At 40.0% G+C, this 22,388-nt stretch overlaps 1 protein-coding gene across 1 annotated transcript; it reads left to right on the top strand.

The window, feature by feature from the left end:
* Positions 1-3,955: 3,955 nt before the first annotated feature.
* On the top strand, positions 3,956-22,328 carry cax1 (cation/H+ exchanger protein 1). Its single transcript, XM_053650312.1, has 20 exons — positions 3,956-4,273; positions 5,848-6,000; positions 7,345-7,457; positions 7,999-8,107; positions 8,249-8,365; positions 8,456-8,517; positions 9,048-9,230; positions 9,917-10,102; positions 10,512-10,611; positions 11,269-11,410; positions 11,610-11,793; positions 13,389-13,488; positions 16,213-16,331; positions 16,409-16,446; positions 16,528-16,646; positions 16,990-17,135; positions 18,920-19,014; positions 19,853-19,931; positions 20,021-20,129; positions 21,515-22,328. The coding sequence occupies exons 1-20, from the start codon at positions 4,222-4,224 to the stop codon at positions 21,586-21,588; spliced, it is 2,280 nt and encodes a 759-aa protein (XP_053506287.1). The 5' UTR covers positions 3,956-4,221; the 3' UTR covers positions 21,589-22,328.
* The last annotated feature ends 60 nt before the right edge of the window (positions 22,329-22,388 follow it).

Raw genomic sequence — 22,388 nt, 5'->3', positions numbered from 1 at the left:
GTTGAGCTTCAAATCCTGAGCTGTGTGTATTGGGTGCATCAAGTGTGCCTCGACATTTGGAGAGATGAAGCTAATGAAGCTGACTCAAACAAATAAGCACCCTCGAGGTACAAGAAACTAGGAACTTCATCCTCAGAAAAGTTACGCTACAGTTGTGAGGTTATAAAGTATTGCTAATTTAAAATGATTTGGCATAATAATATTATTATGTTTGTGTGAACTGCATGGCAGTTTTGCAAATCGGCACACATAAAACAGCTTATTGCAGGGTTGGGTACAGGCCACCTTGGGCAAGTTTTGTTAAAGGAGCATGGCAGGACAAGGTACCACTGGAAAGTTCACAACATGCAACGAAAATGGCTGGTGCATTACATTTACATTTGCTCATTTGACTGATGCTTTTCTCCAAAGAGACTTAGAAATTCAGTTAGTAGCCCAAAGCCTTAACCATTGAGCCACCACTTCCCTGCATGTCTCATAGGTCCTCCTGCGTCAGTTTCAAACTGAGCAGTGTTCAGCACTTTGGAGTTAATGTGCATTGAACCGGATCATAGCACCGTTATATATATTGTGAAAATGCAAACTTTACGTAATGAATTACATCTCATGAGATACACCACAAACAAGATCGGACTGACTGCGCAGTAGCTCCGTTTTATCCGCATGCTACTCTGTTTCTCAGACCTGGCTCATGCAGTTGTGGAACTGATCGAAACAAACGATAGTGTTAGTACTTTGTTACAAAGAGAAAGTGTATTCTTAAATATTTTTATTATCAGTACTTTCATATGAAGTTGCCTGGTGCAATTAAGAACAAGTTTCATTGTAGACGTAGGCAATGTGAATGCGAGGTCATTTTTAATGAACTGACTGTAAAGAAGCTGAAAATGCCATTATCAAAATTGTTTGTGTTTGTTGTCGTCTTCAATTCAAAGTGTTTGCTGTACAGTTCTATCAAAAAGGCTATTTTTGTACCTTAGTGTGTAATTTCTTTCACTTATATCTTGTGCTTTGGCTCACTTTTGCATTGTATTTTGCAAATTTTCTAAGCAACAATGCCTTGTAATTTTAATTATTGAATGATTTTTGGATTTGAATTTTGCACGTTTCAATTTGAAAATGGCATTGTTTTGATTTGAAATTTCATATGAAGCTTTATAATTTACTCTCAGCGTAATTGACTCTAATTTGTATTCCATCATTTGAATGGTTATATAATTGATTAGTACTGAATTTAAAAAATAATCAGATGTACTGAATTCTACATTTTGGCTTCGCAGTGCATGTAAAATTCAAATTCATTTGTAACCAGATTTAATTCTATACAACCCAAAGTGAGCAAATGAACACAGATTCAGACATTGGCTCTTACTGTTCAATCTTTAAATAAAGTTGTATTGTTGTTTTAGGTAATGCTGGACAATTTACAAGTAAATCAATCTGAATTCAGCTTGATAAATGAGGCCCGTTTTTAAGAGATTACAACGCCTCATGATGGACCTAAATTTCATCAGATGTGTCTAAAATCTGAGGTTGTGCTTCAAATTCAAAATTGAATTGTGTACATCTGAGAATTTCACTTTCGTTCAATTGAAATTCAGCTGGTTTTAATTAAAAACCCAAAACGTCACATGTAATTTCAAAATAAAACATTAAAATCTAAACAAGAGGTACAAAATTCAAATCCTGGTGGCACCAACGTCTTTTTATATGTAATATAGAAAGAATTGTAGTATATTCTCCTGTCCTTACTAACCTCCTGTCCATGCAACAATGTACTGTGCAGTATTTTTCACATCAACAAAATTCAGTTTACAAGATATGGTCAATAGTCAAGCTTCTGAAAGATGACGTTTGATTGCTGCAATACTTTACCTTTCCTGTGATCACTAAAATAAGCTCTTTGGACAAGGAACACGTTAAAAACTTTTTTTTTGCTACAAAATGCTGACTTTTTATAGGTATACATTGTTGCTATTTGTATACATATCTATAAGAGATATACATACAGGTAAACAAAAACAGTTGTATAGGTTTTTATGAATGACATGGTGAATAAAGTAAGGTATATTCATGTAAAAAAAATTAATTAATTAAGCCTTACATTCCACCAAATCTTAGAGAAATATTACCGAACAGTAGAAAGCATGAGAAGACATATTCCACATTTTACTACCTGATGAAACACAAATAATGGGAACATGTAGTGGTTTCTCTTAGATCTTGATGCTTGTGTAATTGTTATTAGTGGTATTATCTGTCTTCTAAATGGATTGATATCAAGATGTAAACTATCTGAATGGTTTAACGGGTGATGTGACTGGTTGTAGATGTATTTGTTGGTTTTGTAATGGGATTCAGTGTTTCACGTCTGTGATATTAACCTCTGTAATTTTCCTGAATTTCAGGTTTTCTGCAGAGAACATGGTGGTTGTCAAGAGAGAAATGGCAAATATTCCATTAAGAGACAAAAATGGGTTAATTACAAAAAATGTGTTCTGTAACTGAATCAAGAATGCAGACCATTAGACCAGTTTCCAATAAGAAGTGAAGTGATATTTCAGTTTTTTTTTCCCAGCAGGCTCAGTGCTTAAGATGTTTTTATTCACCTACAGATTGTGAGACCATCCATGTGGGACATATAGCTTATAAATTCTCTGATTTGTAAAATAGTGATTTCTTTTTAAAGCTTCCCTACATGGTATAGTCTTATGTTAAGTTATGGTTTTCAGCTTATACTTCGAAATGATCTTAAAGCTGTATTTTGTGCATTCGTTTATAACAATAAACAAATTATATTTGACACTGTATTTGCACAGTGAGTGGATGTAATTTGATGATTTTAGTCACTTTTGTACTTTTTTTTTTTTTTTTTTAAATATGTGGTCATGTTATCCCTCTAACTAGAAAATACAGTGGGAATTCTAAACATTTATAAACTTATCTTAAAAATACTGTCAGATTAGCATTGTTAACTGTCAGATTAGCACTGTTTTGCTGATGTTAGCAAAGAAGATTATGAGATTTTATTGAGAAGTTAAAAAGCCTCTTCGAATACAGGATACTAAATGCTAACCATACATGCTTCACCTAGCAGTGAAGATTATGAACATGTGTTATTTACTTCAGGATCATATTTAAGGTTGGCTCATGTAGCTTCACTAGGATCAGCAGTTAATATTAGCTATGAAGATTTATACATATGACTTATAAATATGACCAGAGTTGGTCATTTAAGCCAGTTGGCTAGTGTTAACAGTGAAGATTATGAAGCATTTGTGAATACGACTTAAACAACCTCATAAATTGTGTCAGGTTAGATAATATTACCTAGCTGGTTAATGTTAGCAGTAAAGTTAATACACAATTATGAATATCACTTAAACTTCTCAACAATCTGTCAGAGTAGGTCATTTAAGATAGTCTAAACTAAGCTAGCTAGTCTTCACAGTGAAGAAATCCTGTCAGGTGAAATAATGTTGGATAGTTAGCTAGCTTTGACAGTGAATATTGTAAAATTTTATGACTTAAAAATCCTCTGAGAAATCCAGACAGGTTAGAAAATGCTAGCTAGCTGGGTAATGTTAAGAGTAAAGATTATACATATTTTAAAAATGAAAAATGAAAGAAATCTTGTCAGTAGGTCATTTATGCTAGCTAGTGTTAGCAGTGAAGAAATCCTGTCAGGTTACATGTTAGCTAGGTAGCTAGATTCAGCAGTGAAGATGATAAACATTTGTAAATATGATTGAAAAAATATTGATTAATCTGGCTAATGTGGCAGTATAACAGTATACACATTTATGAAGATCTCAGAAATTTTGTGTTTATTTAAGATAGCTAGGGTTAGCAGCGAGGAAGAAATTCTGTTGAATAGTTAGCTCATTTTAGTAGAGGTTTACGAACCATTTATGAATATGACTTAAAAAAAATTAATAAAATCATATGTAAGGGAAATACTGTAAGAGTTAGCTGGTGTTAGTAGAAAAAAAAAAGATTAAATCTCTGAATATGATTATACAACATGTCGCATGAAACACCACAGATACAAATCACAGTCAAAAGGTAACGCTTGCGGCGCGCGCCTGCTCTCTGGCGTCGGCGGCGCGCATCGGCCACGAGCAGCAATAGGCGCGCTCGTTCAAGACCTGAAGTGTTATTATCAGGACAAGTCAATTCGCTGAAGCCGCGTTTTACACACAAAAACATAAAACACACACCATGTCAACAGATGTGGAGACTCTGAGGCGAAGGTCCACGGCTGATAGTTCAGGTGAGTCATGGACAGCAAAGGAAACCTGCTCTAAAACAATTTCCGAGTTCAAAAGACAACGCTTTTCTCCCAGCACGTGCGAATTTGACAGAAAAACGAGGTGCGTTTGATGTGTTTCGGGTTTTTATTTATTTATTTATTTATTTACACGATTAAACTACAGCCAAAGATTTAGATAAGTTTACAAAGTGGCCTGAAGTTTTAAAAAGTCTGTCTAAATGATATGATTAAGAAGCTAGGCCAGGTGCTCACTCCATAACGTTTAAAGCCTGATATGCACGAACAATAAAAGGCAGAAATAATAAATAGCAAGCCTTTTGTGTGCAGCTGTTTGAGTGTTTTTAAGGGTTTGAGTTAAAAATGAATGCAAGGAAAGATGAAATAAACAAAATGCAAGAAAACGGCAGCATAGGATAGGCCTAATTAACGGGGAGCAGGGTCACGTCTCCTTCATTAAGGTTTTCTCTTTTTCCTACTTTTTTTTTATACACTCTACTTCAAATTTCACTTCATGATCAATTAAAAACTTTTATGATTTTCTTTGATTCCATTTAAAAGAATTTCCCTTTAAAGGTATAGCATTGTTTATTTGTGGGCGTGGCTTAACTACCTAATTATTAATTGGCTTTATGTAACACTTCCATCATTAGTGATTAAAACTAATCCTAATTAAAAGTCTAAACATGTCCTCTTCTTTGGCCACCAAGAACCAGATGTTCAATTGCTGGGTTATTTATTTATTTATTTATTTATTTATTTTTAGTTGTCATACACCAGAGGTTCCTGAACTTTTCCAGGGCAAGGCCCCCCAAATGGCATTAAAATTTGACCGAGGCCCCCCTTTTGCAAGATGTCTTTAAAACACGTTAAAAATACAGACTTCTGCATATATCCCCCTTTTTTTTTTTATAAATAATTACATTTTTACATTACATTGCATTAGGAATTGATATTGTGTGTGTGTGTGTGGTTGTCTGAGAGTGAGAAAGAGAAAACATACTAGTGGGAGGGATGGGCACACCAAACTGTTGAGGCCCTCTGGCGGCCCCCACTTTGAAAAACCACTGTCATACACTACTAAGTTTTGAACAGGATGATAATTGTAAATTATTTTGTTTACAGGGAAGCATGTACATCTTCTGCAGCTCCTGAAGGGCAGTACTAAATGAAGGAAAAAAAAATCATTACGCGAAATAATAATTTTATATAATAATATTTTTATGTATTGCTCCTTCAAAGTGATTGAGGGCTTTCTTAGGCGCTGACCGTATGCCACCTTATAGTCATACAATTACTGAGGATTGTGTGGTGAAACGTTCACAGTGACCTTGAAATAAAGATTTCTTTTATCATCATCTATAGGGAAGATGGGATGCTCCAGGTTTCAGATCCTTTGCTAAGAGGAATTAGTTTTAGATTGTCCACTTTCCTCTCTTAATGTGTGGAAATATTTGTTCAAACATTGCACGTCCCACTGATTCCGTATAAGCCTCTTATGGACTGTATACCACAACATAGGAAATGTCAGAACCCAGTGAAATATCATTTTCTTCCCTTTCATGGCTGATTCACAGAACATCCGTGGGACCATGAGCACAGAGTTTATCGCCGGAGCTCCCAGTGTGACCGACTGTGTGTGGCCAGCATTCACCCTGAGATTGCCGATACTCTTTCACCCTGTGGCTCACAGATCATCCACCACACGCCAAAATGCCTCTCGGTTCACAGTAAGATGCCTTCATACGTAGACTGTTTTGCTACGTTTTAAAAACTAAAAATATATAAGTAAAAATACTTAGTACTCCAGTTACATTCTCCATCCATTTTCTGAGTGTTTCTATCTACCGGTACGACCCATCGCTTAACTTTATTGGTATTGTTTCTGGGTGAACTGGGAAAACACGCCTCCGTTTTGTCATTTATTTACGAGATATAAATTCGGGGATGTTAAAAGTAAAATGTGGCTGCATCGCACGATTTATCCTCAAGACCTAAAGGCAAAATTGGCTAAATAAATCATAGTTTAGAGAACTGATCTGATCAGTGAGAAAACACACGGACCAAGATAACAAGCAAGGGTGAGTATTCTATAACTATCCATCTGTGAGAATCCAAACGAGGTCAGAAACAGGTTATGCAGCATATTATAAAGAATTTATAGCGTATCCAGAAAGAGAGATGGAAAATTGAAACTGATATTTTATTGAACTGATTATACATTTTGTTAAGGGCCATTTATTTTAATATTTGATAAAGAACTTGCGTTTTACAAAGTCTTATCTAACCTGTCATTCAGTCGATGATGTTTATTCATAAAGCGGTTTTAATCAGTCCCTGTACGGGATTTCGTGGAGTTTTTTTGTGATTGTTGTGGCCAAAAAGGCTTGATTTTTCTAAATTTACAATGCAGCTTTTTGCAGATAACTACTTCATTCGGTGAAATCGCAATCTTTCACAGCGATGTTTGTTGGTAAACGAGACCTTCTAGCTGTACCCGTGTTCGATGCACGTGAATCGAAGAGGGCTTTGGCTGAATGCGCGTTGTGATGATGTCACATGACTTGGCCAAATCTTGGCCCAAATCTGCGGTAATCTTGAGCAATCGCAAACTCGTCCGAATATTGCGGCGTTTGCTTGATTTTTGCGTTCATTTCTCAAAATAAATCGCAAAATCCTGGAGAGACGGTTTAAAACGTTATTAGAATCCGGCAGCCGATTATATTAGACAGGTAAACGTGTACGGGTCGATGAGTGGTAGGAGTATTTAAAGTGTGGATTTGACAGATTAACAGAACGTCACTCATTCACAAGAATATGTTGGACGAGAGGACCTAAAGAAACGCTGTTATTTAATTATTTATTGATTTTCATTCCTGTTTGTTAATTTTTAGTTACATATTCCACGTATATCTAAAATGAATAATGTGAACTTTATACAGCGAAACATGTTTTTTTGTTAGGAAAGGCATTTGCCGAAAAGGGCATTTTTGGGCATTGTAAAAGTTACTTTTACTCCTCACAAAACCCAACTACATTCAGTGCTCAGTACTGACTTTAGATCTCGCTGTCAGGACTCTCCGTACACTCACGGGGTACTGAGGACGCCTGGCAGGAAGCGAGTCTGAGGACCACCATCCGTGCCGAGAATGAAGTGGAGGCACACAAACTGGTCAATAACTACATGGTAAATAACCAATGATTTATTTATTTATTCATTTATAGATAGGAAAACGATCAACAACTGTTCTAAAAATCAATGTTAAAATGGCCGACTCCCTGATCAGCGGCCTGACTACTGAACTAAGGAGCTGATTAAGACGCAACCCTTATTTAGGGATTTTGTTGGAGATTTGCCTTGCAGTCATTTGCCCAAATGTTTATCGCATCTAATTTGCGTAGAATTTTAAAAAATCTCATTTCAAATGTCGCTCGCTTGGCTTTTCACTTGATGCAGCTGTGAGATTCTCTCTTGCACTGGTGCTCTATGCATAATTTCATGGAAAGACACAACAATATCACAGCACCAGTTGTTTAAGACCATATATGTATGTATGTATGTATGTGTGTGTGAATATATGTATGTATGTGTGTATACATGTATGTGTAATGTATCTGAGAAAGGCAGAATTTACACTGCCATGTTGGACACGATGTCTGATCACTGTGTCCCTGTACTTCTGAAAGCCGGCGCTGTGCTCTGATGATGCTGTACACTTGTGTGGCAGTTTGGTTTCAGAAAGTGGAAGAGTCATGTTACAGAGCGTCCGATCGAGGACCGATCAGACCAGGTGAAGGAATTGTACTCTGAGCAGATCTTCATCAAACCCTATACAGGTCCGTGAGATTCTTCGAGTTTCTCAGACATCATGTGTAGAACATCTACAAAAAGAACTTGCCTCATGCACTTACTATTTCTAATATAAAATATACTATATTGTCCATGGAGTTCATGAAATGTTTCTTCTTCATTTTCAGGCTCGCTGATCAGCATTGGTAACGTCGCCTATGTGCTTTTCTTCGGCTGGTGGATCTCTTTAGCTTATTTTCTTGTTGGCGTATTAATGGTTTGCACCATTATTGGGACTCCACATGGTATGTAGCTTCTGGTTGTTTTTAGTGATTTGATCAGATTTCTGCAGCTCACCTGATTCTGTTTTTTTCCCCCCTTCGCACTGGTTGCAGGGAAACTTTGTTTCAGGTTGTCAGGTTATTTATTGTGGCCCTTTGGGAAATCGCTCCAAAAGGTAACATCACAAAGAAGCTATGCTTTAACAAACCACTGGACAGTTGTTATGCATTGCACACCTAGTTGCACGTAGATGGGGTTAAATTGGCATTTAGGAAGATGGAAGGCCCTAATATTGGAATGGAGTTATTTTGTGGATCATATAGCTCATGGAGATGTGATGAAACAAGTCTCAGGTGGGAACTTTTGTTTTAAACAGTGCTAGACACCAAAATGATGATGGGGGGGCGGGGGAAAACATGGAGCTCAACCATTGAAAGTGGTTCTGAAGCGTTTTATTAGTCGTCTGTGTCAACACTTCCTGCTTCCACTTTAATCAGCATTTAATTTCACTCCAGCTTTTTCAACATGGAAATGAACAAATGATCGATGCCTTGTCAGTCCTTTTAAAATGTAGTTGATATACTTTTACATCACCAGCACTGTGCTTGAATTTAACCCATGCTCCTGGAGATGTAGTTTATTACTAGCGCATGTTCTCTGCTGTCTATTCAGCCGGACGGTATTTTCATCTCTATTCCTTCTCAGACTTGTAGTCTGGTACGGAAATGCTGCGTTAAATTCCCCCACTGCGAGGCCATTCCAGAGGAAGCAGGTGACGTGAAGAAATCTCCAGACAACGTGAAGGAGTCCACACCTCTGATGAGTTCCCCACCCGACCCTATAGACGTCCCTCCTCCTCTTCCTCCTCCTCGGATGCGCTCTTACTGGGTGAGACTGCTTAGAACATGGAGTCCAAAAGTGTACAACGCGATGGTTTCTATTTATTTCCATTTTAATGTATCTATTGCCATGACCCTTTCATCACCATAGCCTGATCTGAAGATGGCAGTGTCAGATAAAAATATAGAGTCAATATTACAGATTGGAGGACCTAAGGATCCAGGATCCACACTGGATACAGGTTATTAAAGAATATTGATATCCATATTAATATTTGTGCTTCCAATAATAATTTTCGAATGGTTTTCTGTTCATGATAGTCCCACTAAACACATTTTGGTGTATTTATTTGTAAACGGTATCCCAGATGTACGAAAGGACGATATGTTTTGGTGTCGATCTTCGAGGTTCGGCTTTCCTGATTCGCACTGAATTAACTTGACGGCAGACTGCTTGAGGGTTTGAGTCTGTTTGAACGTTTCATGCCTTAAATAAGCCAAAACGGTCAACAGATTTACTTTAGGGCTTTCGACACCTTAATGAAGTCCTTATTTATTTAGAGCCTGTTAACAGGCAATGTAAGCTGTAATGTAACAGATTTTCAATAGATAGAAATGACTAAATAAACAGCGAATGCTTTTTATTTATTTATTTATTTTGTAAGATTGAGGTAAACCATTGGGCACAAACTTTCGCACTTAGTAGTGACTTGTAATTGATTTTGTGTATTGTAGTGTTGTGTGAGCACGTATGTTTGGCTTGTGCTTGGTTACGTTCCTCTCGCTGTAATCCACTCCCTGGCCTGCTTCCTCTCCTGGTTGATGGTCTTCACCATCCCTGTTGCCAAAATGAACGGCAGGATCCTCAGCATCGTCCTCTTCCTGCCGCCTGACCAGATTCAGGTTCGACCGGTGAAGAACGTAAGCCCTGATTCCTGCTCGCTGTTCAGTTCACGTTTCAGTTGCAGAGTGTGTAGTCAGGGTCCTGTTCTTCATAAATACAAGCTAATGCCAGATTTATTAACCATAATCATTCCATCCAGGTTATGAACCTGTTATCAGGTCATTGCTGGTTGATTGAATAGTTTAGGACTTGAATCCTTCATCAGCGTAGTAGTGACGTAGAGTGCGAATGTGCGTAATTCTTTTCACCGGCAGAACAAGAAGCTTACTATTAGAAGTCTGTGAGAAATGGAAAGCTTTAGCCGGCAAAGACGATAGAGCAAACATGCGATTTATAATCCACCTATGAAGAACAGAGCCCAGGTCACTCATTCAGCAATATAATCCTCTTCATTCTCTCAGAATTTCAACATTTTCTGCCTTTTAGCCTCCAAATTGTGAAACGAGGGTTCTCCTATGCTGCTACCGTGCCTTTAATTGGTACTACTACAAGTACACAGTGGATGGTATTAATGTCTTCGCTGTCAGTATCCTTGTACTGCTGCTTAGCCGCGTCAAGCTGGTTTACAAACTCTGTACAGGGTGTCCCTGAAGTCTTTATACATGGGGGACTATGTCTGCCAGCACCACGTCGGTTGAGCCTTCGCCAGTGGGTGTCCACTTCTCTGTTGGTAAATTTTGGAGGACATTTTTGGTGACATATTCATTTTCCCCTATGTATGGAGACTTTTGGGACACTCTGTATTTTGTTAAAGGTGCAATAGTTTTGTTTGTTTGTTTGTTTATTTATTTATTTATTTATTTATTTATTTAAGTACATACTTGTACAAATAAACTGGGGGTGTGGGACTCATGAGCTCGGTGCTTTAAAAAACAGCCCTGGTTTAGCTCCGAGGTTAGGCACAAGTTGTTAAGTGTGTATCCTTGCGTGGTGTACGAGAAGAAAGGGATCGATGGCTGTATGACAGTGGTATTTATTCCAAGTACTGTGTTGATTGCAGGTTTTTGCATGTGTTGTCCATGTGCCCCTCGGTTAGGAGGGACACATTATGTAAAAATAACAATTTTGACTTCACTGGTAATTCTCTAGCGTGTTGCTGTAAAGAATGCATGTATGGTAACTCTACTGATTCACGTCCTGATACTTTGTAAGAGTTCAAGCCCTTAACGTCTTTTTCGCTCAGACCTGCTGTCCCTGGTCATCATCGCTCTGGTGATTGGTTATGTGGACCATAATAATACTTTTGTCAGGTCTGAGGTGAAGTTTGCCACAGCTGTGACCTCTATCATCCCCCTGTCTTACTACATCGGCATGGGTATAGCCAGGTAACATCCTTCCAATTACAGCCCAAATCTTCATCATAACGCGCCTGTGCATATGTTTACATCCCCTGTGGATACAGTTTGTCCTATGGTTATGCAAACCTTTGCACTCGGATGCTTGGAACAAAAGGAAAAGGTTTTGTTTAAAATTTGAACATGCTGCTTGTGATTTTTTTTATTTTATTTTTTTTCCCTCTCTCAGTATCTCGGCTCAGAGTAACTTTGCAGTGGGAGCAGTAGTGAACGCCACGTTCGGTTCCATCACCGAGATGACCTTCTACATCACCGCGCTGCTGCAAGGTCGTCGCATCGGGAGCAAATGTTACGGAGAGATCGTTAAAGCGGCTCTCACAGGGACCCTGCTCGGATGCATCCTCTTTATTCCGGTCTCTGTGTGCCTCTCTCTGTGTGTGTGCCTCTCTCTGTGTGTGTGCCTCTCTCTCGTTCTCCCTATGTGTATGTCTCTCTGTGCGTGTCTCTCTCTCTCTGTGCGTCTCTCTCTCTGTCTCTCTCTCTCTCTCTCTCCCTCTCTCTCTCTCTGTGCGTCTCTCTCTCTCTGTGCGTCTCTCTGTGCGTCTCTCTCTCTCTGTGCGTCTCTCTCTCTCTCTCTCTCTCTGTGCGTCTCTCTCTCTCTCTCTCTCTCTCTCTCTCTCTCTCTCTCTCTCTCTCTCTCTCTGTGCGTCTCTCTCTCTCTCTCTCTCTCTCTCTCTCTGTGCGTCTCTCTCTCTCTCTCTCTCTCTCTCTCTCTCTGTGCGTCTCTCTCTCTCTCTCTGTGTCTTTCTGTTTCTCTGTGCATGTCTCTCTCTGTGCGTGTCTCTCTCTGTGCGTCTCTCTCTCTCTCTCTGTGCGTCTCTCTCTGTGCGTCTCTCTCTGTGCGTCTCTCTCTCTCTCTCTCTCTGTGCGTCTCTCTCTCTCTCTCTCTCTGTGCGTCTCTCTCTCTCTCTGTGCGTCTCTCTCTCTCTCTCTCTGTGTGTCTTTCTGTTTCTCTGTGCATGTCTCTCTCTGTGCGTGTGTGAGTACAGAGCAGCACGTTAAAGTTTCTGTTGTGTTGTAGCACAGATTATACTACAGCTCTGTGGAATTCTCCAATCTGATGGGTCAAAAGGCGTTGATTAATTTATGCATGTATTTTGATCTAGTTTCTATAGTAACAGCTCTTTCACAGGGACTTGTCTAACAGGCGCGCCACCTAATCCAAGACTAATAATAAACATTATAAAAATGAGTTGAGAATTAACACAGAAATATGATCTCTAATTGTTGCCAGGTGAAGTTTTCTGTAAAGAGACCAAGGTGTATATTTAATGCTTATAGAAGGAATCTCCAGTAACAAAGTCTTCAAAAAGTCTTTTTGTTGATTATTTTCCTATAAGAGCACTCCCCTAAGTGTTCACGGTAGTAAAGAATTCGGAACAATGAATGTAATTTGAGCAATATTTAGGAACTTTCTTCCTGCTTGTAATTTTATGGCAAATAAAAAATATCAGCCTTGCGTTAAAACGTAAACGAGACGGACTGTAAAGCTGGGCAAGGAGAAGGAAGGTGGAGGCACACTTGAAACAACTTGGCTCTCTTTATTTTGTTCCTTTTTTCCTCTCGCCACCCCCCGATTTTCAGCGTTCTCTTTTACGAACACACACACACGTACGCGTCGTACTGGTGGCTTAAGTCACGCGTCTCTCTCCCTCTTATCCTCACCTCATCTCACTGCAACAGAGTGCATTCATTACGAGAGTGCCCCGCAGGTGTGCATTCCTCACCACTCACCTTCTCCGACTCCGCCCTCCATTCACAAACTGGCGCTCGTCCATGCCCCTAACCCCGCCTCCACAGTATTTTGTATTGGTAAATAATTTGTTGCATGGTACAGCTCTGTATATGTGTGTAAAATCACCAGAACTGTTTGTTTTTTATTTGTTTTTGTTTTTTAAAACACCTCAAGGCGTTTTCAGTGTGATCACGTAATAAACTATGTTTCCAGGGCGTGTGTATGATCATCGGGGGCTGCAAGCACCGCGAGCAGAGATTCAACAGCCGATCAGCCGGCGTCAGCTCTGCCCTGCTCTTCATTTCAGTCGGAGGTGAGTGGAGGAGGGAGAACGCAATGAAAAATAGTGTGATGTATTTTATAGCGTCATGAATTTATAGCTTTGCCATTAAGATAAGAGACAAACTTTATTGATCCCACACTAGGGGAAATTCCCTCGTTACAGCAGCTCAATTACACAAAACACAGATTAAATAGAGCACATTAAATAGGAATCGAATTGAAAAAAAAAAAGTCTTTTCAGTGAGAGCTGGCTGACGAGCGATAGCGGCCGTTGGTGATTTAGGTGTGGGCGTGTCCAGCGACGTGACAAAGCTGAGAAGTTTAACGCGATGCTGCCAAACCATCCATGAGAATCTTTCTCTTAGGGACTAGTACTCTTATGTACTGTATTCAGACTGAATTAGTTTTCTGGACATATGCAGTAGCTGTAATAAAGTAAGTAACGTTGGCAGTGACGTGAATAACCGGTCTCTGTATAAACCACAGAGATGGGAGAGTCTCCATGATGTAAGCATGGACATGGATGCAAGTTCTATGTGTACTACATACGCCTCATGTTAAAGCAACGTGATTAATTTGACCTTTATTATTATTTAGGCACTTGTTGTATGGCTTGGAGCTGCACCTATTCGTTAGTCACATGACCATAACATGTATGAACTCGATACCTGACCTAAAACAACCTGGAATTCTTTTAAATACCATTTTATTTTATTGTGCTGCATTTTTAAAAAGTCGCAGACTTCTTTTCCTCACAGGATATACGGGGAATCTTTACTAACATGTCATGTGCTACCACGAGTTATTTCTGTTCGTTCTTTTATACAGGGTTTCCAAACAGTCTGCATACATGGGGGAAATTAACACCTTTTTTTTTTAAAACTATTTATTTATTTATTTATTTAATAATGTGGGGGTTAGCAGGTTATTGGTTAGTTACGTGTTCACGGAAGAGGTGGGTGTTTAGCTGTTTTTTTTTTTTGAAGATAGCGACAGATTCTGCTGTCTGGATTGAGGTCGGAAGTTCATTCCACCACTGAGGGACAGTTAGCGTGAAGGTTCTGGAAAGGGACCTTGAGCCACACTAGTGTCGGTCGTTAACCGATCGCAGATTGCGTGGGGGAACATGAGCCTTAAGGAGAATGTTGAGGTAGGGGGGTGCTGTTCCAGACAAGGTCTTGAATTTGCTGCAGGCAGCTACAGGAAGCCAGTGGAGGGAGATGATGAGGGGTGTGACATGGGTCCTTATGTATGGAGACTTTTAGGACACCCTGTAGTAGGCCTGTCTAAAGAAATACTTTTGGATGATGTATTGTGCTGAAAAGAATTGCGATAAACGATGATAGTGTCATTTTAAGACCATTTTATACCACTGAAATAATGAATAGCATAATAATGCAAGTGCACCCTTTCAAAGAGCGACGAACGTATAATTCTTAAGAATATTCAGATATTGGAATACAATATAGTGAATTCTGTATGCTTTAGTTCTTCATCGTCCATGTTTGAGTGTGTTGTTATGGAAACAGCGTACTCACGACGTGACTTGGCGTTCTACCTAGCGCCTTCTTAAGCTCAAGTTCACTTGTAATCTTTATGTTGTGTATATGTTTAGTTAACCTCGTGTGTGTGTGTGTGTGTGTGTATAGGATGTGTTTGGGTGAGTTAATTAACCTGTTAGTAAAGCGCTTTAGTTTACCACTGTTCATTCACTGTTCAGCTTCAGCTCACACTGCTTAAGCGGCTCGATCCCCGACATTATCGACTACGACTGGATTATTTCAAACACTAGAACTGTTCTTTCTAGATTTTTCTTCTTCAAAATCACATTGTTGGTGCATTGTTAATATCTTGTGTCATTTTTTTCAACAGTATGTTTTAATTAAAATCAGTGCTAGTACTTGATACACATCTTAAATTCGAATGCGCACAGTTTTTGCATTCGTAAGTGCATTTTATCGTAAACTTGGAAGTTGGAATTGGAATCTGACCGCCCTAGAGCAGACGAGAGGACAAGCAGCGCGAACGGATAAAATGTTTACGTTCATTCTTACGTAAACAAACGCGTGTGTAAACACAACGGGCGAGATTGAGGTCACCTGCAAAAACGATCGAGGTCACCTGACTTGAATCCATTTGAACAAGGTTTGAAGACGGTATGTTTAGAAGAACGAGACGAAATCACATGAATACTGCGGCTGATTAATTTCTTCATACAGGAAGCGTCTTGAAGCTGTCATTACAAACAAAGGCTTCTCCATTAAGTATTAAATAGATTTCAGTTAGCGTGTTCAGTACTTTTTTCCCGTGTCATTCCATTTTATTACACACAACTTCATTTATGGAGTTTAATGTTGTGAATTCTTTATATTTCCAGATTTCTTGAGTTAATTGAGTTAATAATAAAAAAAAAACTGTTAACGCGTTCAATACTTATTTCCCCCACTGTATATCATACGATAAGTCCATAATATAATTATCATGACAGGCCTACCCTGTAGTAAGTAAAATATGATGCATTCTTTCCAGACAGAGTTCGTAAAAAATTCTGACACATTACACCCGCCGTGTAAAACAAACCCAACCCGAATAAGGCGTACGGTAAACTGAATATCTGAACCATCACGTAATGACACAATTTGATCAAAGTTGTCATAGTAACAAGATCATATTTTCAAATCAGCCAACTCGCGGACATTGTTCATGCTCATTGTTGTGAATTGTTAAATGATTTTTTTTTTTCTTCTCACCGTAGGTGTGTTTGCTCCAACACTGTTCTCTAAAGCGTATGGGAACCTGGTGTGTGACCGCTGCAGTAATCCGTCTGGTAACATGACCGGACCCTTCATCTGCATGAACTGCCACTATGATCTGGTGTGTACGTCAAGCCATGCAGACACGATCGTACCTCTCACCCTGATAGCGGAAACTAACTTGCTTTACTTTTCCAGAGTGAGAACAACCGTTCCTTGTTCCTGAGTCATATCGAGTGAGTGTGAAGCCACGTTTTGAGTGATCGGTGTGCGAATATTGGGAGTAAAAATAACCGAATGCTGTAATGATGTTGCAGGCCTCTGGTGTATACGGTCTCGGTGCTTCTCCCTTCTGCGTATCTCATCGGTTTAATCTTCACGCTGAAGACGCACACGCACATCTACGACATCCACATCAGCGACGCGCACTGCCATGGTGCGTCCACCAGTGGGTGCTGTTTTTCCTCCATGTTGCACACTGGAATACTTTAAAGCTGTGTAAACGCTATGTGTTTTTATTTATTTATTTTTTTTCTTCTTCTGCTAATTGATGATGAAAGTAGAACGTAGTCTATTATTTAAGTATCATCGTATAATTTGGACAAGATTGTATCGGTAACAGTCTAAACCTGGCTTAAGTCACATTTCTCTTAACCTGATTACATTGCTGTGAATACGAGCAGCGAGCCTTTGATTTCACCTCATGTCTAATCATTACTCTTAGATATGCATTTAGATGATGTATTTTTCTTTATTACCTTATTTTGTGTGTGTGTTAGTGGCAAGTGACCATGATCCAGTGGTGCACTGGTCCAGATGGAGGGCTTTGGTGGTCCTGATCGTGGCTACATTCCTGACAGCAGCCTGTGCAGACCTCACCACCGAGCACATCAAACCAATCATCTCTCACGCCAGCGTCTCGCAGGTCTGCCTCTCCACACCGTCTCACATTTCCTACAGACATGTCTGAGTGACTGCTTAAGCATGTTTACACAAGCTTTTTTTGGACCCGATGTGCCGATTATAACCTCCAAACCGCAAGCCGTCGGAGTTTGTTTGAGTCAGATGTGAAGGGTATTCGAAAACATCAGACAATATAGCGCTATCTATCAGTTTCTACTTTGTTGAATTTTATTACTTTGATTAGGGGTGCACTTAAATTTGAGCCACTTCGATTTTTTTTGGCTGGGGGGGAAAAAACCCCCCAAATGGTCCCTTTTTAAAAGGATGTGCTTTTCATTCATTATTTCCCAGTAAGTGCGCGCTTAATCTAGGTCAGGGTCACGAAGCATCCGGAGCCTATACTGGGAAAACTGGGTGCAAAGTGGGAACGCACCGTCTATGGGATACAAGGATGGACTTGTCGTTAATAATAATTGATGCTAATTTATGCGCTTATTCTAATATGTTTTAGTTTCTATAATAACGGCTACTAACCTTAACAGGGACTTGTCTAGCAGGCGCTCCACCAAATCGATGACTAATACTAAACATTATAAAAATTTGCTGACGGAGTAACGTGTGTATTCTAGTCACGGCCGGTGAGAAGAACTCCAACGACCAAAGAGTTACATGCGGTTATATAGTTAACCGGAGAGGGCTAGTGTTTCGTGATTGGTTACAGGTAAACAAAGAACTTCATGCTTATTGCTCAAATAAAGATAAACTTAACATGAATGATCATATGCATTTCCTTTCCTGTTAATCGTGTAATCATTTAAAGGGAAAATCTAAAAATACGAGGAGCTGTGAGAACTACTTGTGAGAATGACTGACTTCATCTCAACCTTCATATCCTATTCTATTCATGATGCATGACAAGACATGACCACGACCGTAGCTTCAGATCCTGCAGAGATCTTACATCCCAATACGGGGTCCCTCTACGCCTTACATCAGTCCTTCAAAGACATCGTTCCTCTCTCTCTCTCTCTCTCTCTCTCTCTCTCTCTCTCTCTCTCTCTCTCTCTCACTCACTCTCACTAACAGCAAGCTTAAATGACATGAAGCAGATACACTAGACGTCTGATTACGCACAGAAATGTCGCGATTACCGAGTATAATGAAGGATTAACTAACGATAATAAAGAAATAACTAATAGGTAAATGGTTAACATATGAGTAAAGGTATGAAATGAAATCACTTTCTCTGTCGATCAGTATTTATTATAGTAGTTTGTGACTACGTATTGTGCTTAATTACTGTTTCGATGAATGTTTTTAAACTTTAATAAGGACTTAAAAGGCTTGGCGATGTGTTTTCTTAGGAAAACGATCCACAACAGGGTGATGTGATGAGCCTGAGTGAAAGTGCGTCCCGATTCGCGTACTTCTGCACTATACGATACGGTTTTGTAGTATAAATAGTGCGAGATACTCGGACAATATCGCAGCTTTAATTACGTAGCGGAGGGGGAGGGGCTATCAGACTCCGATGTTGAATGAAGAATAGCCTTATAGAATTCATACACTACGCTGGTTGAGGTACATGGTGTAGAAGAGCAGAGTGTAGAGTGCGTCATTTGGAGCACAACTTCATCGTCATCACTTTCGAAGTTGATTTTCTAATAACAGCACATGCCGAAGAGTTTTATTCCTCTTCCATCACAGCAATTTACCAGTGATCATAAATTTTTACTTATTAAAGAACGGAAGGTCTCGTCTAATGCAGAAATGTTTCGAGGTATATTTTGTTTTGTGACGTTGCAGTACTTTATTGGTGTTACTGTGCTGGCGATGGTTCCTGAACTTCCCGAAATAGTCAACGGGATCCAGTTCGCCCTGCAGAATAACATTAGTTTGAGGTCAGAACTATTCAAACGTCATTTACATTCCTGCTCTCTCTCTCTCTGTGTGTCTCTCTGTGTCGTCCCCCCCCGTCTCTCTCTGTCCCCCCCTCTCTCTCTGTGTCCTCCCTCTCTCTCTGTGTCCTCTCTCTCTCTCTCTCTCTCTCTCTCTCTCTCTCTCTCTCTCTCTCTCTGTGTGTGTCTCTGTGTGTGTCTCTCTGTGTCGCCCCCCCCCCCCTGTGTCCTCTCTCTCTCTGTGTCCTCTCTCTCTCTCTCTCTGTGTCTGCCTCTCTCTCTCTCTCTCTGTGTCCTCTCTCTCTCTCTGTGTCTGTCTCTCTCTTGGTGTCCTCTCTCTCTCTCTCTCTCTCTCTCTCTCTCTCTCTGTGTGTGTCTGTGTCTCTCTCTGTCCCCCCCCTCTCTCTCTGTCTCTCTCTCTCTCTGTGTCCTCTCTCTCTCTCTCTCTGTGTCTGTCTCTCTCTGTGCCCACCCTCTCTCTCTCTCTCTCTCTCTCTCTCTCTCTCTCTGTATGTGTCTCTCTCTGTGTCCCCCTCTCTCTCTCTCTCTTTCTGTGTGTCTCTCTCTGTCTCTCTCTCTCTCTCTGTACCCTCTCTCTCTCTCTCTGTGCCCACCCTCTCTCTCTCTCTGTCTCTGTGTGCCCCCCCCCCCCGTGTGTCTGTCTCTGTGCATCTCTCTCTCTGTCTCTGTCTCTGTGTCTGTCTCTCTCTGTCCCCCCATGTCTGTCTCTCTCTGCCCCCCCCTCTCTCTCTGTGTCCTCTCTCTCTCTCTCTCTCTCTCTCTCTCTCTCTCTATTGCTTTTCTGTTCTTTAGGTAGTGACCTAACTTTTTTTTGTTTTAGCCTGGAGGTTGGAAATTGTATCGCTGTGCAAGTCTGCATGCTTCAGATTCCACTACTGATCTTCTTCAATGCTGTTTACGTAAGTAACAGGACGTCCTACACTTGACGTAACATTACGTTATTCATCTGGTCGCCTATGCACCTTGACCGCTTTCGTTTTCTCGCCAGGACGTTGGATTTGTTCTCATATTTAGCGACTTGCACCTGTGGGCGAGCATCTTCAGTGTCATCCTGGTCAATTACATCTTCATGGATGGAAAGTGTGATTATTTCCAGGGTAAGTGGGTTTTTGTTTTAAGGAAAGTTGGTCTCGTCAGTGGTCATGGGTGACAAATTCAACAAAATGACTTTAATTGACACCGGGACTGGTGTTGGACTCTGGCTAAGAGCGGCTCGAAGCATTCTCAGTTGAATTGAACTCAATTACAATGATGTGTTTAGCACTTTTAGCAATAGACATCGTCACAAAGCAGCTTTACAGAAATCTAGATTTGTCATGAACCAGCCAGAGGCGAAAGTTGTATATTCTGTTTCATCGTTCTCCAACAGCAGGTAACACGCTAGGTTTAGCTAGCTAACGCAGAAGCGAGCTATTACATTATTATCCAACACATAGCATTAGATTTCTTCAGTTCGGTATTGGTACCGATTGCTAAATGCTAAAGAATTCATAACATTAGCATACTTAAGAGCGCCAGCTTAGATTGGTCTAACTGACCATCCCGTTGTAAAAGGTCTGGCTATACCTCTATACTGAATTTGTACCTATTTTCCATGAGATCTGGATTTAGTTTATTTAAATAAAGAAACTCTAATGTATGAATGACTGAGACTAACAGGCAGTCCTTTTTTTGTTTTGTTTTGTTTTTCGGTGTCCATACGAACTGGTTTGGATTTGATTGGATGTTCTCGTGTAAGGCACAGAAACATTAGAAATGTTGATAGCTGCAAAACAAAAACCAAATGAGTCATGGTGTATTTTTGAAGATCTGAGTAAAACGTAAGAACTAAAAATGGTGTTTTTCCTCCCTCGTGGAAATGTAATTAAGTACCTTTAAAGTATGTACACTATGGCCAATAGTATGTGGACACCTGACCATCACACCCATATGTGGTTCTTTGCCAAACTGTCCCCATTAAGTTTGAAGCGCACGATTGTCTAGAACGTCTTTGTATGCTGTAGCATTATATACAATTCCCCTTCACTGGAACTAGGAGGTCCAGACCTGTTCCAGCATGACGATGCACCTGTGCACAAAGCCAGCTCCATGAGGACATGGTGTGTTAAGGTTGGACTGGAAGAACTCGAGTGTTCTGTAAAGATCCCTGACCTCAGCCTAACTAAACACCTTTTGGGATGAAGTGGAAATGGAGCCTCCTCACCCAACATCAGTGTCTGATCTTACTATTGCTCTTGTGGCTGAATGACCACACATCCCCACAGCCACACTCCAAAATCTAGTGCAAAGCCTTCCCAGAAGATTGGAGGTTATTATAACGGGGAAAGGAGAGAGGAAGTGGGATGACTAAATCTGGAATGAGATATTCAGCAAGCACATAAGGGTGTGATAGTTAGTCAGGTGTCCACAAACTTACAGCCATGCTTAAGTATAGTATCGTGCAGTTATTTCAGTGCTTTCCACCTGTGTTTATCTTCGGCAGGAACGGCTCTGGTGGTAGTCTACCTCATCCTCCTGGCGTTGTACTTCTTCGCGCCGTCTCCCCGTGGCTGCTGATCATCTAGAATATTCTCTCGACGTTGTATTTCTCTCTCATTTTACAGAAGACTTGTTTGTATTTACGCTACTTCACCGTACTTCGGGTATTTCGGGTGACGCTTCTCGATTCGTTGTGTGTATGCACGTTGCTAAAGGTGGGATTGTATATATTTCTTTCCAGCTACAATTCACACAGAAATCTGCAATGTGTTAAGCACTTAAAAGAGGATATTTGTTTATTAGATTATATTCTGGGTCAATAAATCTGTCAAAAGGAAAAATTTGTTAAATTCATTTAAAAAAAAAAAAACCAACAACAAAGTATTAAATGATTTTTTGCTGGAGGTTCATGTGGGACAGGGGACTGTGATAAGTATCCTGTACCCCCCTGTGGTCCCTGTAAATATAACATTATCCATTATATTTGTGAATCAGTTTCAGTAATGATAGTTTCATTAAACGGTATCAAATTGAATTATCCTACCAGTCTAAAGTAAGGAGTAAAAGACTTGCGGGTGTGCGGTTATAGGAAAATAATCAACGATGGGGTGGTGTGATACGGCCGGGTACGAAATGAAGTTACCGCGACAGTTTGAAGTTGATTATTTTTGAATAACAGCACGTCAAATTGTTCTTACCTTTACACACAACAAAGTGGTTCCTGTGATCACTTACATTACAGCAGCTATAAGCAGTCATTCTTTCACTGTCTCTTGAAGTCAGTAAGACAAAAATGTTGCTTGTTTATTGAGAAACAACAGAACACATCCTCTGTCCTGAAGGGTTTTTTTTTTCCTTGTTGGAAAACTTGGTTACAG

This window comes from Ictalurus furcatus, chromosome 19 (genome assembly GCF_023375685.1).
Source record: "Ictalurus furcatus strain D&B chromosome 19, Billie_1.0, whole genome shotgun sequence".
Taxonomy (NCBI): Eukaryota; Metazoa; Chordata; class Actinopteri; order Siluriformes; family Ictaluridae; genus Ictalurus; species Ictalurus furcatus.
Note: the sequence above shows the minus strand (reverse complement) of the source record. Positions and strands in the feature narration are given on the sequence as shown.